Genomic DNA, 13,295 nt, shown 5'->3' with positions numbered 1-13,295 from the left:
TAGCTTCAAAGCAGAAAAAAGGAATACTTTTTGAAGTGCCCCAAGTAATTCGCATGTTAACTGCCACATGAAGAGAATATATAGCAGATACTGGCATAAATAGCAGTAGAAAAATCAAAGGCAAAGTCTTGCCTTCTTTTCCTGTGGTTGAACCAGAGATTTTCTCAGGGCAAATAAAATTTAATTCACTTTTTGATGTGAGAAACTGGGTGGGATGAAAAGTTGTTAGACCAGTGAGGGAAGCATTTCAATCATCCAGTGCCTAACTAAAAGGCAGTGATTGTAAAAAAAAGGGGGATGTATATATAAGCTTATTTAAAAGGCACAGAAAAACGAAATTGGAGACCAGAGATTCAAACAGTGGCCTGAGAATTACAATCAGAATCACATGACTCAATACTGAAAGACCTACTGTGAGAATTTCTTAGGAGTCAATTAAAAATGCTTGACACACACACAAGATGAAATCCACCTTTATTTCTTCCCAGAACTTTTAAGGGAGACTGCTGGGAAGCTGGGAAGACAGAGAAGGAGGGGAAAAAAAAAAAAAAAAAAGGTTGCCACAGCTTTTGTGACTGAACAGATTTCCAAAGGTCTTGAGATACAAACCCCATCAGCTTTATAAGGTGTGAAAACCCAGGTGTTGCACTGCATAAGTAGAATCAAACTGACAAACCTGGGGGGAGGTAGCAGGGGGAAAGGTTCAGAAATTCCTGTATTTGCTACTTGGACGGTAGACTACAAGAATGGAAAAGCAAACCTGCCCATGACCACTTAAGAGATTCAGTAAGGTGATTTAGTCACAAATTTCAAGATATCTGTATCAGATGTATGGGAGAAGACAGAAATAACTTACTACTTTAATACTAAATAAAATAAATTTGTCTGAAGTAGCATCTTAATCCTCACACATAGTTTTGTGATACAAATGGTTAGGTGTAATATCTATCTGAAGAAAAAGAATCTACGTCTCCTTGGCTCCAAGAATATACCTGAGCCAGTTTAACACCGTCCGGAGATAAAATTCAGACTGGCTTATAGGAGGAAAAAAAAAAAAGTCATTAAGAGAAAGGAATGAGAAAGGAATAGATGCAGTTGGAGAATTTAGGTATGTAAACATTTGGTGGTAGGGTTTAGATGTGTGACAGTTCCTGAACCAAGACATTTACCAAGTCCAACAGGAGATTTACTTAGCTTTATCATGTTCCAAAATAACATGAGGGAGAGGAGAGGATTGTGCGTTTGTTTGTTTTGTTTTAAATAATAACAATGAGGAGGAAGAAGAGCCGAATGTTTGTTCACCTCCGAACTGCCAGCAACTCTTACAGCAGACTGCACTCTCAAGGAAAATGTTTTCTCAAAATAGGTCCCCCCCCCTCAGAAAATGGCATTAAAATTTTACAGTTTAAAAAAATGTGATCACATCTCCCTCATCATATTTTTTTTTAATCGTTAAAATTGGGAGGTTTTGGTTTTATCTTCCAGTGAAGCACAGAAAAGTCAATGCATACCTGAAAAGGCAAGACTTCCACAGTTGTGTTTAAAAGTATGTCTCCCGGGTGCTCTGGATTGCCACTGCGAAACAAGTATCTGCAAATGAAAAGGAACAAGTGGTCTGTATACATCAGGCAGAACTAGCTCATTCGCCACCTTATGTGTTTATAATCCCATTGCAGATGTTGCAATGGCAAGTATAACTTTTACACTGGACATCAGCTGATGAGAAAAAAAAAAAAAGTTGGTTTCACACACTAATGCAATTGAAAGGGCTACTTTAAAGTTTGGGGTTTTTCAGGGAACGTCTGGACAATGTTTTACCATGCTCGGGTGCATTAGGTGACGCGACCAGCGCTGCAGCTTCACAGTCGCGGCCGCCCTGCGGACACAGCCTGGCCAGTGCGGGGAAGTTTCCCGAGGCAGCGTTTGTGCTGGGCTGGCTTTCCTCAGCCCAGCTCTCCACATAGCCTAACAGTGCCAAATTCCATCTCCTACTCAAACAACTATTTTGCTTAGTTGTTTGTTTACAAAAGCACATATATTTTCTTGACACGTATACAGAGTGAGACCATGGTTTTATACCTGTAAAACGTTCTTGTTGCTCTCAAGTACATGTTTAATAAACCTGCACTGTTTAAACATAGCAGAACAAGTGTGGCTTCAAACTGTACCAAAACCATCCACGCACATAGCAAGCAATGAACTACAAATCTTAAAGTAACTACCTATCTCAGCTTTTGCAGTACTGTAACTCATAGTCAGTCACAAAAAATAACTGTAGAATCTCCCGTTCTTCCTAAGAAACACAAACTTGGTATTCCTTGGATAGTGAATAGACAGGCACGCTGGGTAAACAAGTGACAGTATCTCTTTACCACTAGGTGGTATCAATGCTTGAAAATGTGTCCTTTTTTATTATTTGTTCTAGGAGAATCACAGACGGGTTTATTTAGATTGCTGTCTGGAAACGACAGCACTTTACACTTGTAAATTACCCCTACTCAGATGTCACTTTTAACACTCTCATTTTACTTTTAATATGTTTAACTGAATATGTAAAAATCTATCAACACATTGCATACCTCTGCTCAAGAGGAGCCTGGAGCAGCAGGCGCTGTCTTCCACACTAAATACATCACCAGCCAGGGGCAAAATTAGTTCAGGAATTTCCACTTGATTAAAATTACAAAAAAAATAGCTCAATTTGCAATTTATTAAGACATATTTGGAGATTACTTTCCAGTTTGCCTTTACCCAATACATCTGAATCTGGGTAAGTATATGCCTTAATCCACCATATCTTATATGTATCTAACAAGACAAGAAGCCCAAGAAAAGAAGAACATTCCTGCCCCAACTTAAAAACCTCACTGGCCCTAAAATCACAGGAATAAAAACACCTACTCGGACATAGGAAAGCTGCAGTGATTTCAGTTGCTCCAGTTTCAGTAGGACTGCATAAATTGGGAGGTAAAACAAGACTGGATTCAGTAGCTTCAGTGCGGTATGCACTCACAGGAAGAAAAAAAAAAAAGTTTTTCCATACTAGTTTAATATAATGGTTAGTTGATCCATGCCTGCTAAACCATGTCCTTAGGTGCCTCATGTACAATTTAAAATTAAGTTTATAGTGGAAGGGATATTTTTATATAGAAGCCTTGCCTGAACACTTGACAGAAAACACCAACTAAGACAGCAAAAGTTATACAGAGTTTAAAAATAGAAGTATGAACGTGCATTCACAGTCAGTCATATTTATAAGCAACCTTTTGCTTACAAATCAAAACTTCAAATAAATGGATTTCCTACAGTTCCTCAAAGAAATGCCATTTGGCTGTTCTGTGTAAAGCTCACCTCCGTGACGTGTTGATAAATCACAAACTTGCCAGGTTTTCAGGCTATGAAAGATGTTCCGGGGAATAGAAACTGAATGACATAGGGGTAGCGGAGCCTTTGGCTCACAAGTTACTCTGACAGCCGTCCTGGGATTTATGGATGACAGTCCATATAAACAGTAAAAATGCCTTTTTTTTTTTTTTTTTTTTTCTTCCCTGGTTGGCTCACATTTTTCTCAGGGTCAAATCACTAGATATTGCCCTCTTGTCCTTTCAACCTAATCCTTCTGAACGATTCTTTCAAGTTAAAATCCTGAAAGCCGCAGACCTCCACATGTAACAACGCAACAAAAAAGACAAACAAAAAAGCACCCAAAGTTACAAAATACTATTACCTCTTTGTGTATTGCTTCGTCTTTTTTATTACAAAACACAAACAGGCGCATGTGCTGAAGAAAGGCATCAGAGAAAAGTAACTGGGAGACTCGTGTGTATGAACCCTGAGAGCGCCCTTCCTCTGGCAGCCTCTTGTTAAAGCAGCTCAGGCCCCAGGTGATCCCTGGCTACAGGAGCCTTTCAGAAATGGAAGGAGGAAGCGTCACTTGTAGTAATAAACTCCAGGCACCACGAGCTTGCCAAGGCGGGGAGCTATTGCGGACACTTGAAAAGGCAAAATTCCGATTCAGAACTGCTTAGAAACATTCTCCTCTTTGCAGAGCTCCCAGGTTTTTTTTATAACAAAACGATGCATATAAACCCCTATCAAGACTACTGCACACTGGGAGCTTTAATATTCTTGTTTTATTGAAAAGCTATTTTTTTCCATCTGTCAATACTAATTTATCACATATACTTTGGGCAAAAATTCAACACAAATGGCAACTATGCAGACCTCTTTATCCTTCTCTGATTTTGCCCGGGAGGCCATCTTATAAAATTTCCTTCTTCCTCATTAAAGCATCCTTAGGGACAGAGAATCTTATTTCCACTGATTTGTTGTCTTTTAGCTACAAGTTGTCTTATCGTATTTTATATTTTATATAAACAAATACAGCAGTGGCATTGATTCTTGTTCTTTACATAGAAAGTGAAGTGTGATTCTATGCATCTTCTATACTACTGAGCAGCCAAAATGATGGGATTAAAACAAAACACAAGAACTTCAGTAAATTCTGGCAGCTTTATAAAAGGAAATACTACATAAAAATTCTGGAAAAAAAAGCACAATTCCCTATCAACATGTTTGTTTTTGTCTTGAAGGAAATAGGAGGCTTATCTCACTCAAAGATAAGCACAAATATTCTAAGAATCTATTTATGAGCACAGACCTTTTCCTACGTAAACATCAGGAATGAAATCTTTCACTTTCTATAACTAAAAGGAGTTGTAAGGAGGTTATCAGATATATTTTATTATTTCTGATTTTCTAGAAAGGAAAAAAAAGATAGGAAGACAGAAAGGAAATATTTTCTTGCACATTTGAGCAAAGCATCAGCCAACAATCTACAGCAAAACAGATTTTTTAACTTTGCACCAAGGGACTGTATAGAAAGGCAGAATTCAGTCAGCAAATTTATGTCTCTGCAGATGCTGCAACCAATTGCGAGAGTTATTATTCATTGCCTCCATCCAGTAATTTTGATCATTGGAAACAATGTGGTAAAAGGAACCAAATCTACCTCCTCTCCATTGTTTTCCCAGAATCCTCATTAGAAAATATCGCCCTAGTGTAACAGGAAACAGATACTGACCACACATATTTTCTAAGCTTTCATGTGGTAAAATACAAATGGAAGATGAATAACTTCCTTTCCTTTTCCCCAGCTCAATTTCTTTTCCTAATCTTTATACCTCTGATCCACTCCTTTCTGCAAATTGCTCATACTTACCAAGAAAAGTTTAGTTCTTAAATCCTCTATATATCAAGTACTCATAGAAAGTAAGCAATCTAACGAGAGCTTTTCTATGTTGTTATCACTAAGTTACTGTTTTGAAAATACTTTAAAAAGGAACTTTTGCCCCATTAAGTTTTATGCCAAATGCCTGGTAAGATTTTATTTTCTCTGCTAAAACCAACCAGTCTAAGCATTCAGATTCAAACTGAGCAGTATTGTTTCGATTTTGGAGGGCATTGGGTTCTTTTGGGGGAGAGGTTGTTTTTCCCTCACTCAAATTCTTTGCTGTGACCTTCTATGAATTTTATTATTTTTTCGAGCTGGCTGATATTAATTAGATGACCTTTATGCTCTTCTGCAAGATTAAATCTGTTCAATTTTTAGTCCCCTGAAATGGGGAGAGTTTCCTTACATTTCAGTTTGATTTCCTCAGCAGCGCAGACACCAAGGGCTCCATTCCCCCATTTCAAGTGTAGGCCCCTCCTGTCGTTTGAGGTGCCATGGGCATGAGAGGCCTCCTCACAAGGCTGGCAGATGTCATTCAGACATGTATCAGAGACTCATGCCCTTCAGGAAGCAGCTGAAGTATCCTGGGCTGCCTCCAGTGGCGTTGCCATAACCTCACATTAAGGCGGCTGCATTAAGCCTCCGGTGTTTCTGATTACTAACTATAAGCCCAGGAACGCTGCCAAATACATAAATCTGGAATATTAGGGCCCTTAAGGAGGGAGCAGTATGTCCCTGGCTGAAGTAGCTCTTCTCTTCTGTCACGCTTTTCTTCTTGCTTTTCCCATGAAGAAGCTCCACGTGTGGAGCAAAGAGCTGCAGCGGTTGGGAGAGCGGCCACCACAGCCCCTGCGAGGGAAGCCGTGCCAGCCTGTTCTGCTCCTGACTGTGGGAGCCTGGGCAAACGCAGAAGGCAAAGGCCTCTGATTCTCTCTTTCTGTGTGCACACTGCAAACGCTAACCCACCTGAAATGCACTAACACCAAAACCATTTAAAATAAGGAATTACAGCCTTTCAAGTATTTTCTATTAATGGAAGCCACCACTTTAGCCTAATAAAATACAGATATTGTTAGACTTCAACAGCTTATAGTATAATTATATACTTAGGAATCAGAGCAAAAATTATTTGCAGTTAGTAGTCTGTATGTGTGTGCACATGTGTGAAGTCAAAACTCTCCAAGAGAGCTGGAAGGTACTGCGGGGTGTTAGCGGAGCGTTTCTACACCACACAGTGAGTCTGAACTCAGACCATCTCGAAGGCCAGTCAAATTACCCTGTAACGGTACAAAAAATTAAAGATGCTCCCGAGGATTTAAGTGGTTCTTACTGCAAGAGAGAGCAATGAGAAAGCTCTGCTTCATCGCAGGCTTTAGAAAGCTGTTAAAATCTCACTTCTTCTCGGTAATGGATTGGACTCGGTGGCCCACAGGAGGACTTGCATCCAATAAGAAGGGTATTTACCCACATTTTAGAAACATACATAGATGATACATATTTTAAATGACTGGCTATTCAACTCTATTAAAAAAAAAAAAAAAAACCTTCCTTTTAAATTTCACAGCTAGGCAAGGTGTTTTAAAAGGTAGGTATATTTCCCTTTGCACTGAAAAGGCAGGAATAGCGGAGAAGCAACCCTCACCGTCTATGCAGGTAATCTGCAACACTGTCACAGACAAGTTACAATTGTAGCACACTGCAATACAGAAAAGGTAAGGTGTATGTTTAGCTACCAGGAATAAGGCACTCTTCACACTCAATACATTGCATTTCTAGTTTAAATAGTCAAATAAATAGACGTTTCTTGCATGAGTGGAAATTCTATATTGTGTGAGGATGCCACAGGAAAAATATGCAAAGTTGACATTACACCTCTCCTGGGATTCCAGTGTCAAAAACATGGAACATTAGGTAATTAGTGGAGGATATTGCACATCAATCAGGGTTGCCAGTATCAGAACAGAGAGGTAAATGTAATCCACTTGTTCATTTGCCAAAATATTAAAAGATTTCATTTTAAAGCAGAAATTCTGGGAAGTAAGTACTAGCTGACAAAATCACTTTATGAAGAATCAGTGGCACGTTGGGATGAGCACCTAATAGTGTGTCCAAAACAAGAGCACAACTTGAGACGACTGATTTAAAGACAGTACTATGGGAAAAAAGGAACAAACAGAAACAACAAAGTCTAGAGATCGTTTTGAAGATATTCAAAGTAGCACTCCCAAGCAGCTGCATACAAGAAAGGATGAGTCTTATTTTCTTTACATATAAACCTGCTTAATTGTTAAAGTGAAGGTGGGTTATTTCCTTCACTTTAACAATAAAATATATCCTTGGCATTTTCCACATTCCTTTATTAAAAAAAAAAAAAAAAAAAAAAAAAAAAAAAAAAGAGCAGCATTTGGAAGCTGCTTGTATGGAAAGCAAAACCAAAACTCGTTTACTTTCATGAACATTTATTCGAAATTCCTAGAAATTCCTAGAAAAAAAAAAAAAAGCTGACAAATTTAAAATAATCAGATCAAAATGGCCATAGTCTGTGCGGTTCCAAGGGCTCCCTTGGTGTTAATTACTGCTTTCAAGGAAGATCCGCATTATCCAATTTGTGCCAGTCAAGCCTACATGGCAGCTCTGAAACTTAGGCAGTCCCAAAAGAGATGGTTATGAGTGTGTTGGGCAGCAGCATCGTTTAGGAGGAGCTGCAAGGGAGCGTCTCTGTGTGACAAATCACTGCCCAAGCAGAGCCAACCAGAAAGCACCAAACAAAGACTGTCCGAAGTCAGTCTTTAAATGAGCTGCTTGGGTGCATCACTAATAGCTCTGAAGGAAAAGGGTCACTAATAAAGAAAGGAGACATCTTGAATCTCTTATCTGCAGCTTTGAAAATAAATTTATATTATGCACTTACATTACTGTGATAATGCAAAGTTTATAAAATAACTCTTAAATATGACTGTCAGTTATGTATGCTTGGGATAACAGGGTATATATCAAAATAGCAAAGTGGACTTCAATAATCCTTTAACAGTTTAAAGCATAAGAAATGTCCTGAATTTCTGTTTTTTAAAATGTGGAATTTTGAGCATTCAGAGAAAAGTCCACACATTTACTAAAATACAAAACAAAACAAAAATACCAAAATCTCACACAATGAACTAGTGTGCAATTTGTTCTTAAGAAGAAAGTCAGTGAAACCTTTCTCCTTCTCAAGGATACTCTACTTAAATACAGAGGCATCTTCCTATTATGGCAAGAATGGAAACACGGAAACAGCTTCCTGGATGGGAACAGCAGTATTCTGGTTGAAGAACTTAGTAGGGGAAGCTAAAAACTTGGAGTACAAGAGCTGTTACTAAAACAGAGAGCTTCAAATGACACCAGTTTACGCACACCTCTTTACCAAGCAGAATTTAGAACAAGCAGCATCTGTCTAGCTGTTGAATGTTCAGGGAATTTGTTAACTTGGTCTTTCACAAAATAGCCACAAATGTTACTTTCTGTTCATTTAAAGCGAGATCTGCTCCCTTGCGATCATAAGGGATTATTAAGAAATCCTTGCCAGTGTTACCCCAACAATTGTCCCAGCTCTCAAAAATGAAATATTTAAAGATTTACAGAAAATTTCCTGGAATTGCTGCTTCCAGAAAAAATGTAAATGCAGTTCAGCAAGAAGTTTGGCAGGCAAGAATAAACTATAGGAAAAAGTTAGTGTTCTGTCACACTGTAACAGACTCACCATTCATTCTGTTAGACCTGTGGTCAATATTTCCATTAAAAAGCTTGTTTATCAAGAATTTATTACTGGAGCTATTAAGCAGCTACACCTCAAAATGCCTTGACAGACAAAATTTTGTGCAAGTTCAAGGAGCTTTTCTATCGGTTTAAAATGAAAAAAAGAAAAGGGGAAAAAAAAACAAAACCTGCTCCGTGTCCCTTCACAAACACCTGATAGCTTTCAGAAGGACTTTTTTTCTGCTCTTTATCTCACAGACATATCTCCCACAACCAGTTATCTCTCCTAATCAGATGACGTTGTCTGACATTCAGACTGTTGCCCCTTTTCATCCCACTTTCTTTCATCCCACTTCTCCCAGTTCGATTTCCGACTGCCTCAGCAAGGACCCTTGAGGGACAGGACCTGCAGCCCTAATCATGCACAGTCTTCAGAAAAGTAAAATAATGCACTTTTGAGGACCCTGTGGCAATAGAAGCTCAAGTCATAATAAATATTGAAAGAACCAGTAATGAGAACCAGTTCGATCGAGAGATCGAACAAGGTTAAGAATTTTAAATGTGAATAGGTAATTTCTGTTTGCTGGACTTCCTTTAAGGAAGGCAAGAGAGTATCAAATGTTAAGTTTCTTCTAAAACTAAAGCGACTTTCTTCAGTAAGTAGAAACAAGTAAAATTGCATAATCCTCAACTACTGGAATGGATTTTAACACAGCAGGTAGGCACAACCTCCTTAGGTGCAGCAACAATTTTACAGAGTATCACAATGAACACACTCTTCCCATTTTTTTTTTCCTCCAGATAATTATTACTTATTCTTTCTCCCAATTCTCTCATCATTGAGGTGACGGACATCAATAACTCCTTTCAGACCTACACATGCTGGTCTTTTGAACCACAGTGCTCAATTACAACACTTGTTAGCAATGCTTTCCAAAGCTGCCAGGGGAGTGTGAGTTTGATTTGTCCTAATGAAACAACACTTTGCCCAAAATCAACAGTTGCTTGTTACAATTACTCTATTCATAACCTAAAGATGCGTATACTACTTGAGAGAAAAAATAACGTAAAAATAAATACAAATGGGACAATGTTCATTTCATAACTTTGAAATTTGATAGAAAAATCAATGAATTCCTACATTTGAATTGAAAGCACCCATTTATTGTATTGCTGGCAGAGAATAAAAAGATTCTGCTTTTAATTTGATGAGGTGTAGCAAACATGCTCCTTAACACACATTTCTTGGAAAGCCAACCAGAAAACTCTGTTTTAAAGCATAACAATCAACTCAAAGAGCAATTTGAAATCTTGCCTAACAAACTGTGTTTCATAGATCAGACTAGTTTTGGAACATAGTAACAAGGAAACTACTGATCCTCCCTGCTGTGCCCAGCCAAGGTGGAGACTTAGTCTTTGATTAGGTACCAAGACATGGAAGAAGTTGACTAACTGGATCCAGTTCAAGACTGTAAAAAGAGCTGCATATGCAGTCCAATTATCCAAGGAAATTTAACTCTACCAGGCTGTAGGCACTGGCCTCAAAAGAGTACAGAAGGTACATGAAGAAAGGACAAAGGAATCCACTAAGATAGCAACTGCAAAGGGGCAATAAATAAAGGATTTGTTTTAGTCTTGGACTAGCTCAACACAAGGAAAAGCTAAGAAGCAAACAAGTCTCAGTACAGCTACAGGAAAACTCAAACTCCAAAGCAAAAACTCCATTATCCTTATTTAATTGGACTAGTAACTAAAAAAAGACACCTTTAGTCCTCCAACAAACTGATATTTGTGTTCTAAACTCTACCTTTTGTTGTTGCTGATTTTAAGTAGGTCTACCTGGAGTATTATCACTGTCACATTTTTCCAAGCCCTCAGGCTGCACTTAAGCCACACTGCTCAAGGTTTGCTGCTCTCAGGTCTGGGAACACTGCAATATGCTCCAGAAAAGCCTCTGGTCTGGACAAGCAGGGGATCAAGGCTGCAGGGCACAACACGCTGTACCATCCACCACGCTGCATAACTGCTCTGTAATTAGAAGCAGGCCAATGAAGCTGAGAATCAGACTGCCTGCTTTTGAATTCTAGTAAGAATTAAGAATTGCCAGAGAAGCACAGGTTTCGAATTGCATTGGTCAAAAAAGTTCCAGATTAAAAAAATACAATAAAATAAAAAAATAAAACGAACAAAAAAGAGAACAGGACAAGATAAATAAAATGTAAAGCAGTAAAACAATTAGAGGGAAAGCCACTGATGAACACAGTTTAAGATGAACAGCAAAGACCCATTTCTATATGTAAGCTTTTTGTTCTACTTTAGCTTAATCACAGCAGCCCCCAATTCTATTTGGAAGAATTCTGGGAGAGCAACTGGCTTTAGAGATGAGACCAAAGGTAAATAATTGATTACTAACCTTTCTACATTGACTGGCTTGTCAAATTTAAACAGAATATAGTCCCCAGCAACTGGTGTGACAGCCCAGAAAAAATCTTCCCCTACGTATGTCTTTTCTAGCGTATGCCCTTGGTAGACCTTTAAAGACGTGGAAACCTCCGCAGGTGGATTCACGTGGATTTTATGCAGTAACGGTTTCAGGAAGTCTTTATCCTAGTTGAAAGACAGAAAAACATCAGACTGAGTGGGCAATCCATTATGCCTTCTCCTAAGTGGCTACACTCAAAACAAATACTTGGAAAAAAAGAGAAAATGAATGTATTTCTCATTGTTAGATATATCAGAACTTGTGTTGAATAATAAGATTATCATGCCATTAAAGGTAGAGAGTTAGGAAAAAAAAAAAAAAAACACCACTAACATATATGCAAAAAAAAAATTAGTAACCAGTTTAAATCAGATTATAATCTAACTAGAGCTATACATGATATTCTTGAAAATGCTTCACAACAAGAAAAGGTTTGTTTTCTCAAGTGCTAACAAGTTTTTTCATCAAATTAGCCTGCTGCAGAAAGAAAGGAAAATTTTAGCTACTAACCGTGAGTTTCTGGATCTTCCCTGCTAGGGAGGAGTGAAGGCCAACATGCTGGAAAAGAGAAGGCCTGAAGCGTATCCGCAGGTTAGACTTCTGTCGATCACAATGTTTCTGAAGCAAGTGAAAAAAAATTATGTTAGTAATCCAACAAACAGTTGCTGAGATTTAATAACAGTATGTCAATGATCCAGAGACAAGAACCTGGACCTATTTACCCAGTTTTTATCTTCTTAGAAATCTAGCACTATCTCTGTGCCCATAAAAATTATTCAATAAAGAAGAAATAAACATCTCTCTCTTATGGCTAAAAGGCTGAAGAACGCTACCTGAAAGGCACTACCTGAGGAATGAAGAACCAAAGTTTATTCCCCCTGGGAACCTTCTCTATGACGGTTATTCCAAGCTTTAGTACTCTGCACTGTCTCAGAGGAAAGGCATGAAAATGACATTACTCCAGGACTGACAGGTACAGAAACTAACTGGATTTTTGCTTTTCCCAACTATCACCTCTGTCTCCCAGATCTGGAGAGACAGAGGCATTATAGTTGTTGTTATTAAGAACTTTGTCTCCAAAGCTTTGCTTGACATTAAAATTTCAGTGAGAAGCAAGACTGGCATACACAGAAACCATGAAACATAATATACTAGCTTCCAACTCATAAATAATAGTTCATTAAAACAAAACCATTTTAGAAGCTTCATAATAAAAATAAACTTACGGCATCTTTCTCTGGATTACAGACTTTCACCCAGAGGATATGGTCCAGTAGCCAATCAATTGGTTTCTCCTTATAAAACATAAATATGAACTCTACAATAAGAGTGATATCTGGAGACTGGAACATTTTACCTATGATGACATTAAGAATAACTATCATTATTTTAGATTAGAGGTAACACTGCCTTCTGAAATCAGTGAGAGAAGAGATGGTGTTTTTGTGGCAAGACAAGATATGCTAGCAATGAACAATTTGAACTCTTGGACATTATTAAAATGTTCATATCATCCAGCTATGCAAAAATAATTAAAATGGACACCTATTCAAATGAGAACTCTGAATAATGGTAGCAGGGTATATGGCAATGTAAAATACAATGCAGCTTCCCTAAAAGGAAAAATTTACTCTTTTTTCCTGGTTTAAGTTATCCTAATTTTGTCTAAAACAGAAAGAGGATACTAGCAAATAGAAACTTACTTCCACATAGCAAACCTACATAAGCCCCGAAGGACTTTTCTCTAGGTCTAGATCTTCATGCTACTGTAAGCTACTCAGTCCTCCCCCCGCTCAGGGAAGAATCTAGGCAGTATGGTGACATTGTAAGATGCCAGAAAACACA

General features: G+C 38.1%; 1 protein-coding gene across 1 annotated transcript in view; it reads right to left on the bottom strand.

Moving 5' to 3' along the window:
- Window positions 1-13,295, bottom strand: part of MGAT4A (alpha-1,3-mannosyl-glycoprotein 4-beta-N-acetylglucosaminyltransferase A) — a 59,677-nt gene that overhangs the window by 1,567 nt on the left and 44,815 nt on the right. Inside the window, exons 9-12 of the mRNA XM_010217824.2 lie at window positions 12,677-12,807; window positions 11,961-12,068; window positions 11,382-11,575; window positions 1,512-1,590 (exon numbers count right to left, since the gene is read on the bottom strand). Coding sequence (XP_010216126.2) covers window positions 1,512-1,590; window positions 11,382-11,575; window positions 11,961-12,068; window positions 12,677-12,807 — 512 coding nt within the window. The remainder of the gene's footprint in view (window positions 1-1,511; window positions 1,591-11,381; window positions 11,576-11,960; window positions 12,069-12,676; window positions 12,808-13,295) is intronic.

Source organism: Tinamus guttatus, unplaced genomic scaffold, assembly GCF_059628265.1.
Source record: "Tinamus guttatus ecotype Peru unplaced genomic scaffold, ASM5962826v1 Tinamus_guttatus_pri_ptg000002l, whole genome shotgun sequence".
Taxonomy (NCBI): Eukaryota; Metazoa; Chordata; class Aves; order Tinamiformes; family Tinamidae; genus Tinamus; species Tinamus guttatus.
The sequence above is the reverse complement of the archived record's forward strand: the minus strand, read 5'-3'. Positions and strand labels throughout refer to the sequence as shown.